Source organism: Fringilla coelebs (genome assembly GCF_963513975.1).
Source record: "Fringilla coelebs genome assembly, chromosome: 2".
In the NCBI taxonomy this organism is placed as follows: domain Eukaryota; kingdom Metazoa; phylum Chordata; class Aves; order Passeriformes; family Fringillidae; genus Fringilla; species Fringilla coelebs.
In genome coordinates this window covers 22561349-22585624 of record NC_140029.1, presented here as the reverse complement: position 1 = coordinate 22585624, position 24276 = coordinate 22561349, and the positions used below count along the sequence as shown (strand labels likewise).

Here is a 24276-nt window from a genome sequence, read left to right as displayed (position 1 = left end):
TATTTAACAAACAGATCCTTTTTGTTTTAATGGTGTCTGTTTTGAGGATTTACTAGTAATTTGGTATTGTCAAATAGGTTACTCAGGGTAAAAAAAATCCCTGGAGCAGAAAAATTCTTTTTACTATTATTTAATTAGTAGTAGAAATAGTTGTAGTATTACATTATTATTATTATTATTATTATTATTATTATTATTATTATTATTATTATTATTATTGCATTTTTATTAGAAATTTAATAATTTTTTTCACATTTAATGAGTCAATGCATGCTTTCTTTGTCAGGTACAACGGAGGTTAAAGGTGGCATTAGTTTAAATGGATATTTGTACACCAAATGATCTGTTTCTAATGAATCTCCAACATGGTTAGTTATTTTTATGTCCAAAAAATTAAGCTATTATTTGACTGATTTCATTATTGAATTAAATATTATTTTATTATTATTTTTTTCTAATCATTATGGACAAGAAAAAAGTTAAAGAAGATTATAGTTCTCTTTGGCTTGTAAAAGCAGCTGCATTGTCACAAAAATTGATTCCTACGGAAGTGTAATTCATAAGCCTAAACTGGCACTATAACTTAGAATTCCAGATAAAAATTGATAAATTGTTTTAGCTAGCCTCTTACTTGAAATCTCTTCAAGGATAGGTATATATATACATACACAAATATATATGGAATATTAAATATATGCAAAAATGTAAAATACACACAAAAATATGCCTAAATAGTTTGTTTTAGAAAAATCAGTAAAGTAGATGAAAATCACTGAAAATGCGCCATCAAAGTATGAGCCACACTACTTGAATCCTTCTCATCTGTACTGTTCCACTCATTGCTCTGTTTCATTCTTATATACTCATTGTTTATCTATCTGCATTATTTGCTATTTATCTGTCTGTAGTACTTTCAGAGAGGTTCAGATCAGTAAAGTCCCAAATGCCATGCTCTTTTGCTATTCCTCAGTGACAGCCACAGTGGCCTCACAATCTCTTGCTGTAATTGCACCCTCTCACACCACTGGTTCAGAGCAGTTCCTGGGCAATGTTCCTGCAGGGAGCTCTGTGGGGAAAGTCTCATAGGGGGGGTACACATCCCTGGCTCCTGCTCTGAGCAACACCCACCTCTGCAGCCCTGAGGCTTTCCACCACTGCCAGCTCTGTATCTAGGATAGATGTCATGTGCCGGCTTCGTGTGGGCTGTCATTTCTAATGTTGAGACTTCCAGATATATATTCTTGGGTAACAACAAAAAAGCCAATTTGTACAGCTGGTTAGATGACGCTGTTGAGTCAGGGATGGAAAGGAAGACTCCAGTCTTCAGGTGGAAGGCAAAAGTGTTTTATGAAAGTAGCGGGTCCTTTTATAATGTGACTCATTAAGGTGATACTTGATTGGTCTCAAAGTAGAAACATCTCACATTATTGGTGACTATAGATAGCACACCCTGGAGAACCATATCTATAAACAATGGTTACAGAAAGAGAGACAATACTTGCTTGAATTCTTTCATCTAAGATTCTCAGGCTCAGCCTGGGAGAAATTGTCTCTGCTATTTCTTTGACTGAACTGAGAATATCCACAGTTAGGTACAATTAAACAGCAGGGAGGCCACACACGCATGAAGGATGCACATTCAATATAGGCTCTTATAAATCCACAGTATCCTGCTTCATCCAGCTTTGACTAGCATTCAATTCTGTGGAAATACCTGCAACACGAGAGTCGAATATTTATACAAAGTTAGCATACGAAGTCTTGAAGGAAGCAGGTAGCCCTACAATGGTTTGTTTGTTTGTTTTCTAGTTTGTTTTCATACTGGATACTCCCAAAAAAAAAACTCTCTTTGCAAAAAAAAAATCCTGACTGATAATTGCATCATTGGAATTACTGTTGTGTTCAGTTTGGTCAAAACCAACATAGTGATAAAACACTGGTCGTACCATATCTTTTATCAAAACCGGCAATAGTAAGCAAAGTTAAATGTTTAACAAGAATTTATCCTTAGATCACAGTAAATGTTTCATACAGGAAGTCAAGAAGTATTTTCTTACTCTAATTTCATCACTAAAATTCTTTTCTGTGAAAAAGCATTTACTTTGCAGTTTAATTAAAGTCATAAATGAGAAAATAAAAGTCCTTTCAGCTTTATTCTGTATCTAATGTTGTTATTCATGTGATTGTTTTGTTCTTAAAACACAGAGTAAATTTAGTCCATGAGAGTTCTGCTGCTCTCAGTTATTAGTGGTAATCAATACTATCTTGTGTTACATGCATAACTGACAATTTCCTGGTGCTCTTTTATACTAGATTACATATGTTATTCTTTACAAATAACACCTCTTTCATCAAGCAACTAATGTTTCCTCTGAGGAAAGCAAGTATTGACTAAGGAGCCCTACATTCTCCACTACAACAATTGGCAGCCCTACCAGCCTGACCATATAAACCAGTCTAGCCCAGCTCGTGCTTAAGTCAGGACTACCCAAAATTAAACCATCTCCTACTGCTTGAATTGCCATGCAGGACATGGAAAGATGTGGAAACATTGTGAAAGGTGCGGAGTCAGAGAGATTAAGTAGGAGACCAAGTATATAAACATCTAAGAACCAAGGTGTTTTGGTTTTTTTGGTACTCAAATGAGTATTATTTATGCAAGAGCTCTCATAGTATTAAATATCTGAGAGGGCCAGAGCAGGTGCACAGAGAAGACACATTCATCTGTTCTCATTAGTTTTCATCTGTTAATATATACAAATTACGATATGGTGATTCCAAAGAACTAAGTTAAAAGTGAATTCTAACTTGTATTATGGAAATCTTTTCATTATTTTCTTCTATATTTTTCTTTTTATACACAATGGCAATAGTGTTTTGCTCACAGAATTTAGTCTTGGTGGTCCACATAACAGGTGTTGGCAGTAAAGAAATTATACTGTCCACACAACCTGACTTCCTCTTTTTTGGATGCACCGCTCTTGTTCAATAGAAAAAGAAAAAAATGCTTAAAAATGCGATAGATTCCAAGTATATAAAACTGGAACATAAATCTGCCAAGTCACATGGCTACTAATATACTAATTATTGCAGTACACTAATTATTGGCAAAGTACATTCTTTATACAAGGACTTTCTACTGAAGTTTATCCTGCTAATTCTGAAGTTAAATTTAGACATACTGTTGTCAACAAAAAAGAACATTACCAACATTATATGCTGTGTAGTTTAAACAGAAAATAATTCGGGGGAGTATATATATATATATAAAAGTTTTTTAAAAAAAGACAAGAATAAAATAGACTTATGGAAAGGCCTTCATAAAAAATGGCTAAAACTGTCATCCAACTTAAATGCTGAGCTGCAGGCTTTGAGTATGTTAGTCTGCTAATTTAAAAGGTTTAAACCTATTTATTGTTCATTAATATACTGAGCTGAAAACTCTAAAAACAGAAATATTCTATTTATCTACAGGATAGGTATTTATGTACAGAAAAAGAACATAAGTTTGAGTTTTCTAAGTCAGATCAAGGAGTGGAGTTTCTTATAGCGAAGAAATTCGCAGCAGTGAAAACATACTTTCAGCTTATTTCTCAGTAGTTATTTCCAGTTACTAACATGCCTGTGTTTGAAGAAATGGAGGTAAAATAAAGAAATAAACAAATAATTGCTAAGTTAATGTTAACTAAGATACCTGTTTTACAAATGCATGTGTTCTTTAGCAGTCCAGTGGAATCTCAAGGGCACAGGCTGATACTGAAACATCCAGTAAATGCAGCGCTGTAATTGTTCAACGGATAAGTAGGCAATCAAAAGGGATAATGAAAAGCCTCAATGAAAAACCTCAATAAGTCTTTTTTTTTTCAAACACAAACATTCATTCTGGATTTTTAGTAAAGAAAAGGATGAATAGGTGGCTACTGATGTGCAACAGATACACAAGTAGCCACTGTGTTCAAGAAAATCCAGTAGTTTTATATTCAAATGGTTCAATCAAAAATTCTGAAAAAGAAACCAATTAATTGAGGAAAATAATGTCCAATAGCAAATATGTAAGACAAAGCTTCTCAAAACTCCAGGAGCTACTAATGTTTCTATAATAAAATTCATATGAGATTTCAATTAAGCCAAACTACTGTGGTATATCCTGCATAATACCACAACAGGAAAGGAATGAGAATTAAAAATTGATGAGAGAATATGCAAGATGCTTAAAACTGCAGAACACGAGAAGTTTCTAACTACCTTGGCAATAAATGGGCATTAATAACTGCAAAATTCATACACTTGAATGCAAATGGAAATAGACGCCCTTGAATCTATTTGTTACTGTGAGGGTGACAGAGCACTGGAATGGGACTCCCTGAGACTGTGGTGTCTCCTTCTCTGGAGATACTGAAACCCCACTTGGACACAGTCCTGTGCAACCTCCTCTAGGTGAGCCTCCTTTAGCAGCAGCATTAGACTGGAAGATTTTCTCCTTTCCAATCTCAAACATTCTCTGATTCTGTGAACTACTTTGATTTTATGAATCAAAGGCATTATCATCTTCTCTCAGATGGAATTTCTGCTCTAATAATGGATCAGATTGCAACTTCCCTTTAAAAATTTTAATATCAGATAACTAAGGAATGCACTAGAGAAGAAGAAATTTGACAAAGAGGTATTATTTATTTGCTTGTATATATGTGTGTGTGTATGCATATATATAATGTGTGCAAGCATGTGTGTGTGTAAGCATGTGAGTGTGTTTATACACTCAGGATATAGTAGATATTGAGTGTTTTCTTATGCAAAAGCCCATTTCAACTGTTCATGAAACAAATAAATTTGACCTAAGACAAAAACATATTTTTACTGATTGCAGTCTATTTAGACCTTCTAAGTATGACAAAATTCTTTACATGGCAATGTTGTCTTCTCATACAGCTTGATTCAAAACTAACTACTGTGCACATAAAACCCTAAGAAAATATCTCAATCTCATCATAGCATAGATTATGACTTTTCTTGATAAAATGAATATACTTACGACTGAACAATGGACTTCTTTTGGCCTACACTAAAAGATGAAATAAAAACTACCAAATTTGCCTACTCAGACCCGTGAATGTAAGTCTAAAAAGGGGAAAATAAAAAGCTGAGGATTGATTCAGAAAATAACCTTATTTGCAGAGAAAAAAAGTAGATAGATATAGTAAAGGGAGCATAGCTAAGAAATAGTGAAGATGCTGTGCTACTTAGGGAAAAAAAAAGTGGGAAAGGTCATAATGAAATGTCTGTATCCTATCACAACTGTTTTTATCCACTTGTCCTGTAGTATCTGTACTGTTATTTCTGGAAAAATGTAGGCTTTCTTTAGCAGCTTAGATCTACTTTGCCACGGTACAGTCTCACCAGAGAGGATTAATGATGCTCTCTCTGTACTCTTTGTTCTGGTAGGAATTCAGGCCAGGCTTCCCTGTGATGGTGAAAATTGCTTTTTTTGCTGTCACTGCTGCTTCCTCCTTCAGCAACCTTGTCTAGCAAATCAGTCCTGCTCAGTGAGGTCCAAACTAGAGAAATGTATTGTCGTGACCATTTACTAACTGTTAGCATTTCCCCACATTGCTAGAGCTTTGGATTGCTCCCCAAAGCAGCTTTCTCCATCATTAAGCCTGAGTATTGGGCACACTGCGTGACTTGGCTGCCATCAGATATTCCTTTATTGGATGTTCTGACAGCAGACTGCACAAGACTCCACTTACTGTCTGCTGGCCTTGAGAAAACAAATACAGTGTTAATATATCTAACAGAGCTTTCGACTCCTCCCATGAGGGCTGCTGTGCTCAACAAAAGCTTTCCTCTAGGTGGAGACTTGTGAAGTCTACCAGCTTCCTTAAAATACTTTCCTCCAAGGTGAAGCACTGACAGCCCTTGTAAGAGAATAAAGGAGCATTTTATTTTTCTCTTCTAATTTTTTTCAGTCAGTGACTTTACCTAAGAAATGTAACTGTTCATCAAAAATGCAGAGTTTGTCGTTATCTCTCTTACCTGAGAGCTTATCTATGCCACCCTATTGTGCAGTAGGGAGTACTGAAGTGTAATGCAAATTATCAGTGTATACAGGCAATTTTGTAGGACATGTCAATCAAATATGAATGTAATTTTCAAAGCAATTATCAAGTAGAGAGGTTAGTGCATTTAAACTGTTCATGAAAAATTCCCAAGGGTGTATATAATTTCTGGGCTACAGGCAAGCCAACATATTTTTGGAAAACAATATGTAAGGCTTTTAAAGCTATCTGTTCATAAACTTCAGGAATTATCAAAGGCTATATTTGAGCGGCATTAAGCCTGCAGGAGTATGTCATGCTTAGTGCTGCTAAAAAAGAAGTGTTAATAAATCCTGCTTGAAAATTTCCACGAACATAGCAAATCACCTATTAGTGATTTGGTAAATTGATAGTAATTTCCAATTACTAGAATAATATTATTAATTAAAAATAATCCCAGAAATTTTTTTCATTTTCCTATCAATATGTCACATGGGGATGGTGCTCAACATGACCGATATGTTGTTTTATGGTCATGAACATACAGGGGTACTTGCCCCCACTGTTTTATTCTGTTTCACCCATAGTTCACATTGTCTATGGATATGGCTAACATTAAATTACCAATTACATATCCATATGTCATCTTGATTACTAAAGCTGATACATGCTTAAATTCTCAGGGTGTGAATCATTACCATTCCAACACATTAGATAAACTGGCTGTTCATAGTGTGTGTGCCTTAGATTCACTACTAACTTGGATAAAATCCATTAGCTTAAGCATCCTCCATTAATGTTTTTTCACACCTAGGTTAAAAGCCAGGACATTTATAATAGACTATGAAAGTGCATAGTCAATTCATGGAGCTATCTCTTATACTGCAATACTTTAATTCTATTTGAAATTTTTTCAGTCCTTCTATGTTGGAAGATGCAGAAATGCACTTGCCAGCAGCAAGGGGACATATACTCCATAGAACCATTTAAACTGTGGAATCATGTCAAGGTTACAGCTAAGGTTACAGCTAACTGATCAGAGGAATAAAGCTAGGGAATATGCAACCAAATGCATTACTAAGGTAATGGGAATTGGAGAAATGTGGGGTATTTTTAATAAACACCTCCTGGGTTATGTACAAACCCAAAGTATTCTAGCTCACCACAAAGTAAATGTGCTGCATACAAAAGACATCTTTGAAGAATTAAACTCTGAAAACAAAGGTAGTTGGTTGCTCCTTCAAGGATGTTTTAGCAGCCACAAGAAAGTAAAAAAAAAAAATCAGTATGGGTTAGGGTCTTAGATGATTGAAAATGGCACCAAACAAGTTCTGTGCATAAAGAATGCATCTGGTGCTCTCAGTGTTCTGGACCCAGTGTAAAAGTACATATCCCATTAGGTCTCTTCTCAGCAGGGGGCTTATAGGTCATGCAACATTTTCATTTCAGAATGGTCTATAAGGGTTATGCCAGCTAGATCATAGCCATCTGGCAGATTTGTTAGAGCAAACACTTAATATTGTACTCAAGAGTAATTTCTCTATTAATTGAGAGATAATGAAGAAAATTAAAGGACTCAGAGAAACATTCCAAGCCATTTTTTTGCATCTGCAAAGAGCATACTTTCTTCCAAAATCCACTTCTGACTTCTTGCTTTCAGTAAACTTTATGAGAAACCTATAAACTCTGCATCATGTATTAGTAACAACCTTTTTTCATTCCTCAGAAATTTAGCTGGTCTCCTCTAAGTTTAAACAGATTACACTGGGAGCTTATTTGCCTTACCCAGCCATAAAGTTTTCCCTACCTTTCAGTATTTCAGTGCTTTGGGATCTTCTTCTGGCATAAGTCTCATTTCCTTATTTCCTTACTTCCCTTTCCTTTTAACTCTTGGAAAAATTCTATCTGCTGTCTGATTTCTGACTACTCTGTGAATATTGAGAATAAAGAATTAAATGCAAACTTTGATAACAAGGCTTCAATCTTCTATCAGTACATGACCCACATAAATTTCTAGATGCCTTAGTTTGAAATCTCTTCACCCAATTACTTAAATTCATTGTGGTACAATGGCTCCCAAATCTATTGCCCTTTAGACCTTTCAGAGTTTTGCTTGGAGGTTGCAATACAATGCAATGACAAGCAAAGTTCTGTCAGTAAATGGATCACCAAGAGGAGTAAGACAGATTGTAAAAAAAGCTATGCACACACAGAAAAAGAAATACAGTCTTTTAGGTTATAAGTATATGGGAAGTAACTTGAGCCTTTTGTCACCAGAGGAATTTCTTTCTTGTAGTTGCTTCTAATCCTAATTAGAGAAAAAAACCTGTGATACTCATTTTCTAAATGGAATACCAAGGCACAAAAGCAAGAGATGATCAATCTCATGTCTCTCTCCATTAGACCTCAGAATGCCACAGTGCCCATGTATCAAAGCAATACAGTGATTTTGGTAATTTATTTTAAAAAAATTAAAAAGGCAATTTTACTTCACATCTCTTCTGTATTAAACAAAAGCCTTAAAATAAATCTGTACAAGAAGTGGAGAGATTGTAGGTAAAGTAGTAGGAGTTTTATAGGCTTACAAATGAAACACAAAACAGAAAAGTCACCAAAAAAAAATTAAGTTACTTGCGCTCAAGTAACATTTTTCCTTAGTATACCATGAAGGAAAAAAATGCCTAAACAAGGTCCACTTATAATGCAGAAATAACTGTTTTATAACTGGTTTTAGGAACTAATGGTGTCTATCTTAACATTCATGTTGAGACAAAATAGGAAAAAAGACCACAAGAAGAAAAAAACCATTAGTATAGACAATCAAATCCAAAAGCTATATATTAGAATTTTAAAGAATCAAGTTAATTATCCCAATACTAAACCATTTTGATTTGCTGTATTAAATATGCAAAACAAGCATGGTAAAGTGCCCTCATTTAGAAGTTTGATACAGTATTATGAAGCAACAAATCCAGAAGGAGCACTCAAAAATGGAATAAGCTATTAATTTCATAATATTTTTAAAAATGTGATACATGCAGATACTTTCTAAACTTATAATTACTTGTAAATTAGTTATAAATTCTTCATTTATTGAAGAAAAATAGAAAATTAACTTAATCATTACAGGCCACACTTTCAAAGGTGCTAAAAACTGAAAATTACTGCTTGAACTAAAGCAGGATAAGTGTTACATGATGGAAATCTTCACAGCCTTCCTAGATGCTCAGGCACTGTTATACAAAACTGTACATTGCACTTAAAGAATAGACACTTGAAAAACCCTCAAAAGTCAGCATCTGAACATCATCCTTCCCCTTGATTCTTGCAATATCCAAAACATTTTCTGGGCATATTTATACATGGGATGTGGGGTGAACACTTCATGATGATGACTAAAATTCAAAGCAGAAATGCTTAGCTAAAAATGAAAAATGAAAACAACAGCAAACAACAACAAGTAAATTAAAGCAAACCCCAACTGACTACAGCAGGGTGCATTAGGATCCCCACGTACTATCCTACAGGCCAAATGCAGCTTGGCAAGCATGGCTGAGCAGCCCACTGAAGGAGTCAGGTACAGAAGAACTAACACATGAAAGAGAATCAGGTTTTCTCTCTTTGCCTGATCCTTTTACATCTGATGGATATCTAATATATACATAGCCACCCTTCCTAAAATTATTTAAGAATCACAGCTGCTGTTTTTTCACCTACTTCTGCTTCTTGTGTGTGACTTTGATTTAAAAATAGGTAAGAAAGAATATCCAAATAACACTGTTTATGGAAATTGAAACAGAGTTTACAGTTACTTCATAGTATTACTTTGTACAGTGAGCAAAGGGTTTCATTTATAAAATGATAGTGGCCAAAGCAGGTAAGAAGTGGTTAGAAGGAATAGTGAAATTGGATAGAGAAGAAATAAAGCTTGAACACCTCTCAGCAGTTTATTGTGAAGATGGACACAGTTAAGAAGAAAACATTACCTATTTAATCCATCTACCACAGTATACTTCTGGGAATAGCATTGAAGACATTATGGATAACCCTCAGAAAATGAAAATAAGAATATACTGTACAATATAACTTTTAGAAACTTATCCCACTCTTTAAGTTCACATTAGTGCATTTATTTGTATTCAGTTATTTCTTCATTTTGTTTTCACTGAAATATTCCCGCTGAGAGATTATCATACAGAGCTGCTCCATTTGTGCAATGTCTGCGTCACTTTCTTTGACTTAGCTATACTTTCAGCCAATTGTTAGTGACAAGGCATAGCACTTAATCCATAGGGATGGTTTTATGCATCATCACAGTAAAAATCTGATTTGATCCAACTCCCAAAGACCCACCCTAGACATCAATTGCAACTCAGCCTATTGCATCTAATCCCTGAAGGCAGAGCAAGGTCTATGGTTTAGGTAGATGAAAAAAGCACCTAAAATCCTTAACACCATAAAAACAACAGCCTGTTTGAATCAGATGCATTATGAATCTGAAAACAAGGTATTATGGAGGGGAAGCCCTCCAGCATTTGTGTAATTTGGCGCCTTGTATGTCATAATACAGCTTATATTGTTAATTTCAACAAAGAGATAGCAAAAACTTGAAAGATGCTTCAAGTTAGAATGAAACTTCAACATGCTTAAGATTTTTGTGTCAGTGAAAGAGAAGGAGGCAAAACACATTTGGCACTTTACATGATTGAGCTGTATAACTATAAAACCGAAGATGGGAGGAAAATGGCATTCGTTTAAAAAAAATCTTTTTTCTTTATATTTTGGTTTTGAAATGGAAGGATTAAATCAATGCTTTTTTAAGCAGGAATGTTTGTACTAACTCATCACAACCAAACAGATCAAATTCTCTACTTTGCAATCTGCCCTGCCATTGAATGCCTTGCAAGTATTATTCAATTAAAAAACTGGTGCATTTCCAGTATGCTTATTACCCAAACATTAATTATTTTACAATTTAAAAAAAATAGTTTTGTGTAAATTTGCCAGTGTGAGTGCATGTTTTGCTTGGAATAGTCCTATCCCTTGTATAAATTCATCAGTCCACAACACCAGAATCAACACTGTCAACTTTATTAACTTTCATCTTGGGAAAGGGGGAATCAGATCCCTTTCCTATCTGTTTAAAGAGTAAAAACTAGCACCTGTTTGCATGTTTTACTACTGCATTCACCAGCATGATTTGTGTCTCAGTGATTCCCAGGGACAGAAAAAAATGAGTTTGCTGGAAACTTGTGCTCCCTCTGGTGTCTGAATGAAGCATGAAAAGCCAGCAAAAGCACTACCATGGGGGCAGTATTACAAATTATTTTTTTTAATTTCCTGGCGACCCTAAAAATACTACATAAAAATAATTGGATACAAATTTATTTGAAAGAAGATGAAGTGTATATATTTGGATTGGGTTTTCATTTGCCCTACTGCATATTTAATAAAACAGACAATGTATCCATGATTTCCAGCTATGATGGCTTGTAAACATTACCAGTGACTAATTGAATAGTCACTTGAATCTGCACAAAGCAATTTCCCTCCATTAGATTAAGCATGTCACACCCTGTCAATGAAAAATCTATTTAACATCAACCCAGCAATTATAAGCATTTTGGAATGAGGCACCAGAAATCTATTTGTAATTAAAATTCCCTATATGTGTAGGAATTTGGCTTAGCATCACGACTAAATTTATTCTTCACTAAAAGTTTGCCTACAGCAAGAACTGTAAAAGAAAAAAATCCCTTCCATTGTAATGGATTTTTAACACATCAGTACCAGATAGCTATAAGCATTAGCTCATTTTCATGGTTTCATAATAATTATTTCTTATTGTTTGTCTCTTTGGGTGCCAAGAGCAAGGTCCAGACTAAAAAAAGCCTTAAACCCCAAGAACATAAATTCATCCATATTCCTTCAGATGATAATATCACAAACACAAATGAAATTCGCTATCATTAACTTTCTTTTTTTTTTCCTTTGTTCTATTCGGATTACAACTAAATACATTCAACTAATATTATCCTAAAATGTAAGCACACATAATTGATTATATGCCATTCTAAGAATTTTATCTGGAATTTTAAGCAAAAAGCATTGAATAAAGGCCAGAAATATTCTTTCCCTCTAAAAATGATGGCAAACCTAAGTACTGTGCATAAAGCTGTCATGTTCAGGAGAAATTTTTGTCTCTGTTTCATTTATCCAAAATTTTTTCAGGAATCCTGAGGAGGAAATAATGAGCATTTGCTTTATTTCAAACTTGTGTTAATTTATTTTGCAGATACCCAAATATTTGCAGAAGCAAATTGTACATTTTCCCAGTTGACAAACTACCTATGACTATCACATTGATGTGGGTACAATTCCTTGAAATATTTTCACAGATGTGACTGATTTATGAGCCCTGTGATTTAGCTGAGCTATTCAGCATGTGTCAGTTTTGTTTGAACCTGAAATTAATGTGCAAATTAAAGGAAACTGAACCAAATTTAAATTAAAAGATACAAATAGCTTTCAAATCTTTCAGATCAATGCAAAAAATACCTGAAGGAAGACCGATGAGGCCACAAAGCCGTAGCAGGAAATCAAAGCTAATAAAAATGATGTGGCCAAGACAGTGATCAGATATGACTGCACATATTCTGCACTGTTCACCACCCAGAAGCCTGCCAAGGGCCCACTGCACTGCTCTAGGACAGAGGCACTGCCTCAGTGTTAGCAGGTATCACATTGATTTGTGTTTTGACGGCAAGCAAGGAGACACACAGAGAACAGCAGCAACTTACAAAGACACGTTCTTCAGGAGTGAAGAGGAAAGCTGCATTTAAAAACAAAGCAAAGTAACAAAACCCCCAAACAAAACAGAAAAGAAACCCCAAGCAAACACACAGGAAAAAAAACCCAAACCAAAACAAAAAGCACCCCAATAGACTAGTGGGAGTCAGTGGCCAAAATGAAGTAAATTCTGATCTGTCTCATGACTCACATGACTACAGACCTTTTCTTCTGTGTCACTGAGCCAAATGGCACAGCCTCTACGATTCCAAAGGCACTGTTCTTTAACTAAAAGGATAACATGAATTTGCCTTTGCACAAGAAAAGTTGATTCATTGTATTTTAAAGAACATTCCCCCCCATTCTAGCAGGTTTTTCAATATGAGGTAATGAGGAGACTCTAGGAAACGGTGCCAAAAATCCTGTTGGGATTAACTAAAGTCATATTGAATGCTGAGTCTTCTTGCTAGGCTTCACTGCATATCACATCCTGAGAAGGCCATTTGGGTGCAATCCTGTAAAGTGCCTGTGGAATGGGCAGCTCCTGGGGGAAAGGACAGCATTTTGAAATTAGCAACTAAATCTGAATTTATCTCTAAGGATTTAAGAACTTTATTTCATCTAGATTAGAGTCCTGTTCTTTGGTGTCAGAAGGTATTTGCGACTGTTAAAAGCAAGAATGTAAAATGAGGGCCTGGATTACCCACAGCTTTATCCTGGTAGGCAGAGAACAGCCAGGCATATGCCTCCTCCTTTCTCACAGATGCCACAATATTTCTGGATTAGGAGGAGGGGATTGGACCCTAACAGTGAAAGAATTGGCTTGAGGCAGTCTGACACAACAGGGAGTTTATCTTTCACAATGGAGAGCAATTTTCTCTCTGATCCTAAAAAATATATGTTTATGTTCAACTGGTACTATATGCAATGATTCCAACATTGTCATTTTGTATTGCAATTATTATCTATTATCAATCTCTCTCACCCTGGAAAGAAATACAATCATTTTACAAAAGGACATGTCTTATTTTGTGTATTTTTATATGTGTTTTTATAAACTGGAATGCATGTACATAATAAAATTTTAATAGTTAATTTTTAGTTTTCCAGAGGGGACAAACATTGACTGAATAGGTGGAGGTTAAAAATAAAAAGTCATCGACAAAACCTATGACAATACTGAAACTGAAAACAAAGTTTTGTTATAGTCCTGGGTTTTTTTTTCAGAAGAACATTATTTGCAATATGAAACTGTTTAAACATTATTATCTGTAGAAGTCCAAAGTATGATTTAAACAGATTTAAAATATTTTTAGAAGTAATTAAATAAATGTATTTAATTTGCTTTTAAAAATACTTCAGAAAACATAAGTAAAACTCTGTGTTCCTATGCCAATTACAGAAATTATAATTTACTTTAAAAAATATGTAGTAAAGATTTTGAGAAACAATATAAACTGTAAACATACATACAAGAGATATTGTATTCTTGATTCCTTAAAGCTATATACATAAATCCTTGCTTTGATTTCTTAAGTAGCTACTTATATTTACAAAAGTTGTGAAGAGATAATAGGATAAATAAAATTTTAGGATTACCTGAAAAGTGTCTGATATAAATACACTGAAATCTAAAACTACATACAGGAGAATATATTGTATAGAAAATTGAGTTTATTTGGAAATTACAAGTTACTATTATTATTAGCATCACCTTCTAATAATTCAGCAAAAATGATATTTTACATATTGCAACTATCTTGCTCACTGAGACACTATTTTTATGTATGATCCCATTTTTATGCAGGACCCCTTATTTCTTATAGTAACAAAGAGGCCATAGATTAGCTTACTTTTTTATTCTACACCATCAAAATGAAGAGACTAATCTTAGCACTGCCTTTTTTTTTTGCCTCAAAGAAAAAGGAAAAAAAAAAACCCAATTTTTCTCCATTACATTTTATTAAGATAATTTTGATAAAAACACTTTTTCCAAGTTAAAGACATTGCACTCAACTGCAATGGCAAGAAGAAAGCTGTAAACACTCAATTATATATTAAGCAGCCATTATTCGTTTCATAATATGCAAAAGGGACAGTCTGAGGCTCATCTTCTCAATCAGCTTTGCTCAAACTTTTAATTTTGTTATTTCTTAGTCAAATGGACACAGAGTCAAGAGCTGCATGTGTATTTAGTCAATCACTACGCAGAGAAGGAAAACAGTTCATCTCTGCTTTTGCACAGGACTTTTTTCTTCCTGGTAGGCCACAGTTAAATATGCCACTAATCCTGGGCAAACCTCAGTTCCCATAATCTAAAGAAAAATTATCCCATTCAGCCTTAATAAGTGTCATGGTCTCCCAGCTTTTGTTGTCACTTCAGCTGTATTTATTCTGAAGTAAATGAAACAAGAGCTCACAAGCAAGAAACAAGAAGGTGCTAAATACTTCATTAGTTAATCTGTAACAGATATATAGTGGATAAGGAGCTCCACCCCTGTGCAAAATGTACACTCTATCCATATGCCAAAATAAGTAAAAAGTATATATGCTTACTATTGATCAAGCAAAGAAAACAAAATTAAGTCTTTACTATTTTCTCTTTTTATCTGAACATAGCAGGTTTTATACAGACATAAAATTATTTGTTCTGCTCTTTTTTGTTTTGCTGTATTCATTTTTTTTTAATTTTGCTTTCCTATTAATAAAATTTTGAAGTTTACCATGAAAGAAATACAAATTAAGAGTATTTTCTGTTTTTTTTTTCTTCTTGTTATACTTTTTTCCCCCTGGTTATGATAGGAGTTAGCAACCTCCTTCAGAATCCACAGATTCAAATGATAAAGGGCAGGGATTAAGCACAGCCGATTAACAGTCTGTGTCCTCTTCAATCTAGCATTTCCACTGTAGATAAACCCATATTCAGACTGAAGTTATAATAAACACACTGTCCTCAATATCATCTCCCTAGATGACCTCCTCAAAACTGACATTCAAGTATTCTTGTGGAAAATTACAGATCATGGTAACTGAAAAGGCAGCCTAGACAATATACACCCACAAAAATAATACTGCAGATCAAGCCAAATGTTTAGAAAGCAACTGGATAAAATGATACTTTCAGTATAAATATTTAATTTATTTCAGTTCTGAATAATTTATTATTACTAAAGGTTTGACATATAAAATAAAATAATCTTCTTAGATTTTATTTTTACTGCTTGTATTGTGTATCTTAAAAATAACTGCAACAGAATTTATACTTATGACCAAAAAATAAAAAATCTCAATGGATCACAGTGGTTGCAATTTTTTTCCCTTCCAAAGGCAAAAGAAAACCAACAGTGAAAATCTCCAACTACCTTAGATATTCTGAAATAGAAGTATTACTGTAAGGAAAGGGACACAAAAAAACACTTGTCTAATGAAAAACAGCAAAAGAATAAAATCTACAAGACAGAATTGCAGTATTATTCTTCTAAGTATGTATATTGACTTCTATGATAAATAATATTTTCACCTAAAATGAAAAAAGACAGCTCATAAAATGGAAGAGAGTTTTTGCTTTGTAAGGACATGTTAACATAGGAAATTCTGATGGGATTCTCCTGCTATCTGACATCTGAAATCCAGGATCTTCTGAGTCTAAAGAAAAGCTAGGATTTATACAGACACAGACTATGTAATACATTATTTTAATTTCTTAACCTAGAAGCTCAAACTATTTTAAGAAACTATAGATTTATATGTTAATTAATTTCCTGGTATTTCTTCAGACAAAAGCAGTAACATTTCAAACTCTTTTCTTATACCCAACTAAACTTACCTATCTAGTTAAAGTGACTATATTCTACTCTTATTCCCATTACTTTATCAGGGAAGGATTCCAGTGAAGCAATTCTGAAATCAAATGGAGGGATATGTGCATTTATTAGTCAACCCTTTATTGAACATACATGGTCAAAATTTGGTTCTCTTTCACCAAACCACAAAAATAATAAGAAACAGGCAATGCTATATACTAAAAAAGAACTGCAACAAAACAATGAAAAAAATCCCCAAACCTGAGCTTCATTTTGATTAGTTATTCACTAGAATTGCTTTGAAGTAAGCCCTGCAAATGATTGCAGTTATTTCATTAGCTGTTGCTCTATTCTTTCCTCCAAAGTTAAAAAAAAAAAATAAGAGAAAAAAATGATTCAGAGTAAGTTTTATAATCAGAGCATTTATTAGGTTTGGATGATTCCAGCCACCTTTTCTTCTAGAAATAGTTTTAAAGCTTTTTTAAATCCATCTATACTGAAGAAAGTCACCCACTTTGAAATCTTGCTTCAAAAACTAATTTCATGGTCTGTTTCCATAACAACGTGGGTTATTTTTGCCAACTAGTACTCATATAATGAAGCATAACATCTTTAATCAGATTGTGTGCACTACTATCTAAGATTGTTTAGAGTGATTTGGAGACACACTAACTTAGAGCATGTGATTTGTAGGTCAGTTCCCATTAAGAATCTTTATGATCAGAAGGTCACATATATTCCTCACCAAAAAAGCTTCTGAGATTTATTAATTAGTGATGAGATATACAGCGTACAATTAAAACATTGTGTACTTAATTTATTATTTTTTAAACTTCTTGTTTGCCAATGGAATCTTTTAAAAATGCTTTTCATATTATAGAGGACCAGCCTTACCTTCAGCTCATTACTAATACAAACCTTGTAATCTCATTATTCAGCTACCTATTTTTATGCATGTGTTTGTATTTTCAACAGGAGATATAAAAGCAACTTGATACCATTTACATGCTATTTAAAGAAAATCTAAAACCAGGAGGAGCAAACCATGCTTTTTGCAAAAGTAAGTGGACAAAAAAGGTCTACAAAATGTGATATTAAGTTTTTTCAGTCCTTTCTACTTTAAATCCAACAGCAAATGTCATTAGCTATTATAGCAAGATGAGTGTTACAGTTTGCTAGTCTTTCAGCTCACAATATTTTACTATTTTTCATTTGATAATAAATATTCTTTTCCTAGATGTTCACATATGTTTTCCCATGTCTAATTTCCTGTATCCCCTAATTAATAAATGAAACTTCCTATTATTAGATTGGATGAATGTATTATTTATTAAAACTGGATTCTAAAATAAGACTGAGTTAGCAGAACTGATGTTCCTTCAGTGAGAACAAATAAAATCTTAACCCAGAATGCTTTCTCAGGGCAAGCTTACCCCAGTGACTAATTAAAAGATGAAGGCTAAAATCCAGAACATAAACAAATTTGGGAAAAAATTATCTATTTCATTATTCAAGGAGTAAGAAGGAGTCCAATGAGACTGGAAGAGGGAAAGAACTGAGTTGTAAAGACCTGCTCCTTTGCCTACACACAGGGGCACACACAGACACACACATGCACACACACTCATGCACACAGAGCCCCATAAACGTGGCTTTCCTTTAACAGCACTTTTCCTTTAAGCACCTTGGTAGTATTTACATTTGCAAGACTCCCAGTATTCCCAAACCTTACCCCTTTATTTTTTCAAGTTTTTGCTTCAGCTGATGAGAACAAGAAAAGAAGGTGGCATGTTTATTGCTGGCAGACAGCTTGGAAATTCTGAGTAAAGAAGCCAATCAAGGAAGAAGGATTATAACAATCAAAGTAGAAAATTTGCATATTTAGAGTATGGTTACTGAGAAATAACAATGCTTTGGTTCTGTAAATCAAACCCTCAGCAAAAGTGAAGGGATTTGCATATCTGGGAGAAATCTGTCATGTTATACATCCATAACTGCGTTCTAATTAGCAGAAAGCTCTAGCTTTTAGTGAAATATTAAATATAAGTGCTAGTACTATTTTTATTTCCTTGTGAAATAATAGACTTAGCTTGTTTGGGGCCTGATGAAAACAGGTTTTCTTGCCTGTAGGAAGCAATGCTATTCAAAACGACCAAAGATACATTCATGATGCCATACAGCTTCAATTTTTAAGATTGAGACAATATAACTGTTCAAAGAGTTCTGTAAAACCAATTGTGTTCATCCTTTCTGTCTATAGAAAGTGGCTTAAAGTAGCTCTCTTGAGAAAGCATTGCACAAAACAGATGAAATTTTAAAGCCACCTCTTCAAAGCTGCATAATATATCACCTTGACTTAATTTTAAGTTTAGTGAATGAAGAAAAATAAGCTGGACTGAAAAGTCTCACAGACAAAAATCCTTAAAAACGTCCTATTGATGGAATCACTGTAACAATTTTCTATTATCTATTAAAATCAAGCAGAATTAACAGTAGGGCTAGAAATTTTGTAAAAAAATAAAGAAAAAAAAATAGGTAAATTCTCTTTTAAAAATTAGCATGTGACAGTATATTTGTACCATTCATGCATGGAAAAATTACTATATTACTTCAGGTTAATGTTTATTTCCCCTTTACTCTCTTGTGAATGATTCTCTGCTGTCTTTTAGATGTAAGTTTAAGGCTGCCTGGCATACCCCATCCACTACTCGCAATCAAACTGCAGGTTGGTGTTGCACTGAAAAGTAAGAGAGAATCTATGCAAGCATATTCAATCTACAAAGTATTACTAATAATGCATATTCAGAGGCATTATCCATTTCCACAGATAAAACATGGATGAAACTCAGTAAGATGCTTTGAAGACCTGGACACTCCTCATATGTCGAACCGGTGAGCATACTTCAGTGTGGGTGTCAGGGTACTTACCATCCTCTGTGGGTACATAGATATTCAAATACAGACAGTCTTCATTTTGATCTTGAACATATGTCACCACAGTATCCAGATTGGCTGTAAACCAGACTGGCAGCATATCGTTGAGCAGTGACCTCTCATCCAGGTACTGCGGGCAGACAGCGGCGAACTGCGTGGCGTTGCGGACACCCGTCCAAGACGATGGTGGCTCCGGGGGCTGAAATCGCCTTTCTCCAGTCGGAGGGGAAGCATAAGGAACACCCAGGTACTGCTCCACTGGACCAAGGATCTCATTAGGCAAAGGTGTTCTTAAACCACGTATTTTGCCATAATTTGTAGTAACAACTGGGTATTGTGCTTGGCCATCAATGAGAGTAAATCTTATAGCCAGTGCAGTTATCCACAGGAGGAAGTTAGAATTCAACATGACACACACTGGTGTGAAGATCAAAGGCAGCCATAGGAGTCCCATTGGTTTCGACATTATTTAAATCAACATCAGCAGGGCTCTTTTTTCCACAGCCAGGAGAAATTATTCAGTCAAGGAAAATGAAAACTAATAAAAAAATAGTCAAAAGTAGATGAAGTGAGGGAAAATTTATCTTTGTTCAGGCAGCAAAAAAACAAAAGCTGATGTGTGGTAAGTGCCTCAGCTGACTGGCTGTAGACAAATCCCAATGTCAGAAGAAACAAGGGAGTGTTTGCCCCTAAGGCCCATCCCAGACTTCAGTGTTGAATTAATCCTGGCAATGCAGAGCACTTCCCGACAAGTAGAGTGGCGAGAGATCCGCAGTTATTCCACTGCCCCAGTGAAATGGCTCCTTTCAGTGAAGTCCAGCCCACTCAGTCAGCCTGCGGCCAAGAGAAAACAAACAATTCAAATAAACAGACAAATTTATGTTGGTATAAACCTAAACAGAATTTAAAAAAAAAAAAATAAAAAAGCCAAAAATTATATTCACACACTACTAACATGCCAAGGACCACAACTCTTTTATGAACTTTAGACATGATGGTTAGATACACATTTTCAAAGATGTGTAAGTTAAGAGAGCTAAACTTGAAGCCATAAGATTATTCCACAAAACAAACATTTCTGCTTCTCTATTTGCTTCCAAACCAAACCACAGCCCAAAAACTTCTGATTTCAGGAAGAGTATCAAATTCAAGTGCTAGCTTGAGGATATTCTCTGCCCGCAATAAACAGAATCTTCTTTTTAAACCTATTTGCACTCCCACAGGAACCATTCATTACTTTTGTTTCCTGTATTGGATAATCTCTTTTTGCTATGACTTGACAACTACTGAATATATTTCACAGACATGGCTTCTTTGCTGTATGACAACCTAATTTACCTTCATCTAATTCAGAAATTCCAATGAATGCAATAAATAATTAGTTCAAATCAAGTGTGAGAACAGTCAAAATGAGATACAAAATTATTGATTTTCATATTTTTTCTATGTCTGACAGAACAATGGAAAGCTAAAAGAATAAAAAAGCATGCTACAATCTCTGAAGTCAGCTTTTGGCCTACATAGTGTTACAATTACGTAACATTACCTGCTTGCATTCTCTTACTTCTATTTTTCAATAGAAAGCAATTCTTACAATAATTCTGAAATTTTTTAATGAAATACAAGTCACCTGCATGTATATGCTAACCATTACAAGTGTACAAATAAACACACATCAACATTCTATCTGCCCAAAGAAATTAAGGACTTCTTTTTTACCCATTACTCAACTCAGAAGCACAGACAACAATTCCATAAGTAAAATTCCACAAGTAAATTCCACAAGTAAAAAATTCCTTGTTATAGGAAACTGACACTGATACCTTATATTTGGTAGGATGAACTCACATGCATATATCAAAATTATATCTAAAGTGGACAAGCAGGTCCAGTTTTGAGTCAGGACTCAGACATGAAAAGAAATTTGAATGACATTTTATTCTCTCAAAACTCCCGGAATTCTTCAATTATTTCATTTTAGCACTCTTACCATGAAACTGTTGAAACACCAGAACACCAGAGGCCAGAAAAATACCAGATACGTATTACATATGATGGACCAAAATTTCTACTGACATCTAGGACTTGCAATTTGAGCACTATTTCTGAAGGACAAATCATTAACAGCTCTAATTTTCATGTCCCACCAGGGTCATCAGTCCCTGAGTTATGCTGCAGGAAGCCCTATGCCCAACCCCACTCACAGTCTGGATCTTGGCCTCACTGGGTCCCCAGGTAGACCTTGGACCTGACTGCTTACCTCGCCTGGCCTTACAATTATTAGGTGGTGGCAGAGTCTTCTTGCCCCTGTTCTCAGCCCACCCTCAGTGGGGGGCCTTAGAATTTCAGTCTTGCCCTGCCAGCTGTGCAGTGCCCACAGCTCCTGGGCCATCCTCTTCCATGGACAGCCCCCCTTCAGCTGCTCCCTGGCACTCAGAGTGATCAGCCAGCAATGGGTCTTTCAAAATTCCTCCTCAAGTGTCACTTTCCCTTCTGATTTTTGCTACCATCTTTAACAACGGAGATCAGCAGCCAGTGGTTGATTTTGAGTAGCATTCCTCTTGCTCTGTCCCATCCTGACTTTGGCACACTTTACTGATCATGCAGCACAAATCAGATTTTCCAGTTATATCCAACTGAGGATTTAATCTGTGCTTAGGGAGGAGCAACAGATCTTATTCCCTTGACACCCACACTGCAGAAGTTTGTAATGACATTCTAAGAAATGTGGAATGCAGCACTAAGAAAATTGACAAGGTGGAAGGAAACATAGTGATCCAGATGATGAAAGATGGATAGAGAAAAAAAATTTTCTGGGCAAACAGCAAGCAAAAAAAGAGGAAACAAAACAAGAAAAGAAAATGGGAATGACAAATAAACAAGAGTGAACACATTACCAGCAGGAAGAGAACCAAAAATGACAGCAAGAAGGAAATACTAAGCTGATACAGCAGAGAGAATATGTAATTGTAAAAAATGTGACGTACTAAATAGTGTGGCTTTCATGGCCACCTGGATACATGCTGGCTCATATCCAGCCAGCTTTCAAACAGCACTCCCAAGTCCCCTTCAGCTGAGCAGCTCTCAAGACACTGTTCCCCAAGCCTGAAGCATTGCATAGGGTTTTTGCAACCCAACGGCAGGACCTGACCCTTGGCCTTATCGATCCTCAGAGAACTGGCCTCAGTCAATCAAGCCTGTCAGGTTCCTTTTGCAGAGCCTTCCTACACTCCAGCAGATCAATACTCCCATCCAATTTAGTATCATCTGTGAACTTCCTGAGGATGCCTGCAATCCCCTCATCCAAATCATCAATAGAGACATTAAACTGGCCCTAATACTGAGCCCTAGGGAACACCACTCCTGACCAGCTGCCGACTGGATTTAACTCCATTCAGCACCACTCTCTGGGCCAGACTACCCTGCCAGTTTTTCACCCAGTGAAGACTGCACCCATTCAAGCCAGTTTCCCCAGGAGAATGCTGTGGGAGGCAGTATCCAGTGCTTTACTGAAGTCTGGATAAACAAAATCCACAGCTTTTCCCTTATCCACCAGCCAAGTTACTTTATGACAGAAAGAGATCAAGTTAGTCAAACAGAATCTGCCTTTCATAAACCCATTTGTGAGTATCATCTGCATCTGATTCTCTGGCTGTCCTGCACACAGCATGTGATGGCCCTCAGGATGATCTGTTCCATGGCCTTCCCCAGTATCAAGGACAGGCTGACAGGCCTGTATTTCCCTGGGTCATCCTTCTTGTGGATGGGCATTACATTTGCTAATTTCCCATCAACCTGACCTTCTCCAGTAAAGCAGGACTGCCGGTAAGTGGTTTAAAGTGGTTTGATAAGCTCTTTCACCAGCTTCCTCACGTGTATCCCATCTGAGCCCATAGAGCTGTGTGTGTCTAATTTGCTATAAGTGGCAGGTCACTAACCATTTCCTCCTGGATTAAGGGGGCTTCACCCAGCTCTCCATAGTTCCCCAGCTTCCAGCTCTGGGAGCTGTGCATCCTGAGGAGAACTGGTTTTGCTATTATACTGAGGCAAAGAACCCAGACTGAGGCAAGAAAAGCAAAAATATCTTGTTAAGGCAAGAAAATTAGGCAGAAAATATCACACACTTCAGTTCATTGACATTACTAGAGGAATGATCATTTTCCTAAGGTTAGTTTCACATGTGAAATGTATGCACACTCATACACAAAGACACAGAAAATTATTTTCAGTAATAATATTGAGAGGTAAGGAAGAAGGCATGCTGCCTATTAATTTGTGAACTGTGACAACTATGATTTGATGCTAGATACATAATTGAAAATGTTGGAATATGTAAATAGAGAGTCACAGATTTCAATTAGGGATTGATCTTAAATAGAAAACTGTAAACATTCTAGAACTAGTTTGATGTTCAATTAAATGTATACAGTCAGCTATTTAATATGCCTTTACATACTGAGTCTACAGGAAGACATACTTGTCATGCCTTTATTTATTATCACTAATAGTGTTGTACTTTTTCCATATTTTTTTTACTGCTTCAAATGTTAGAAAAATGCATACAAACTGCTTGCAAAAGATTCTTAGTTGGAAGTATCACTCACTCAAACAATCGAAAATAATCAATCCAAGTCAGAATATTCAGATCCAAATGACAACTTCTGGCAGCTCACCACACAGAGAAGTCAAGGAAGATCTGAAATCAGATACGATCA

General features: G+C 35.4%; 1 protein-coding gene across 2 annotated transcripts in view; it reads right to left on the bottom strand.

Moving 5' to 3' along the window:
- Positions 1-20027, bottom strand: part of NLGN4X (neuroligin 4 X-linked) — a gene marked incomplete at its 5' end in the record, with an annotated part of 108527 nt that extends 88500 nt beyond the window's left edge. For both annotated transcript variants that reach the window (XM_084227215.1, XM_084227216.1), the window contains one exon: positions 19556-20027. In XM_084227215.1, the coding sequence (XP_084083341.1) occupies positions 19556-20027 (472 nt within the window). The remainder of the gene's footprint in view (positions 1-19555) is intronic.
- Positions 20028-24276: the final 4249 nt, after the last annotated feature.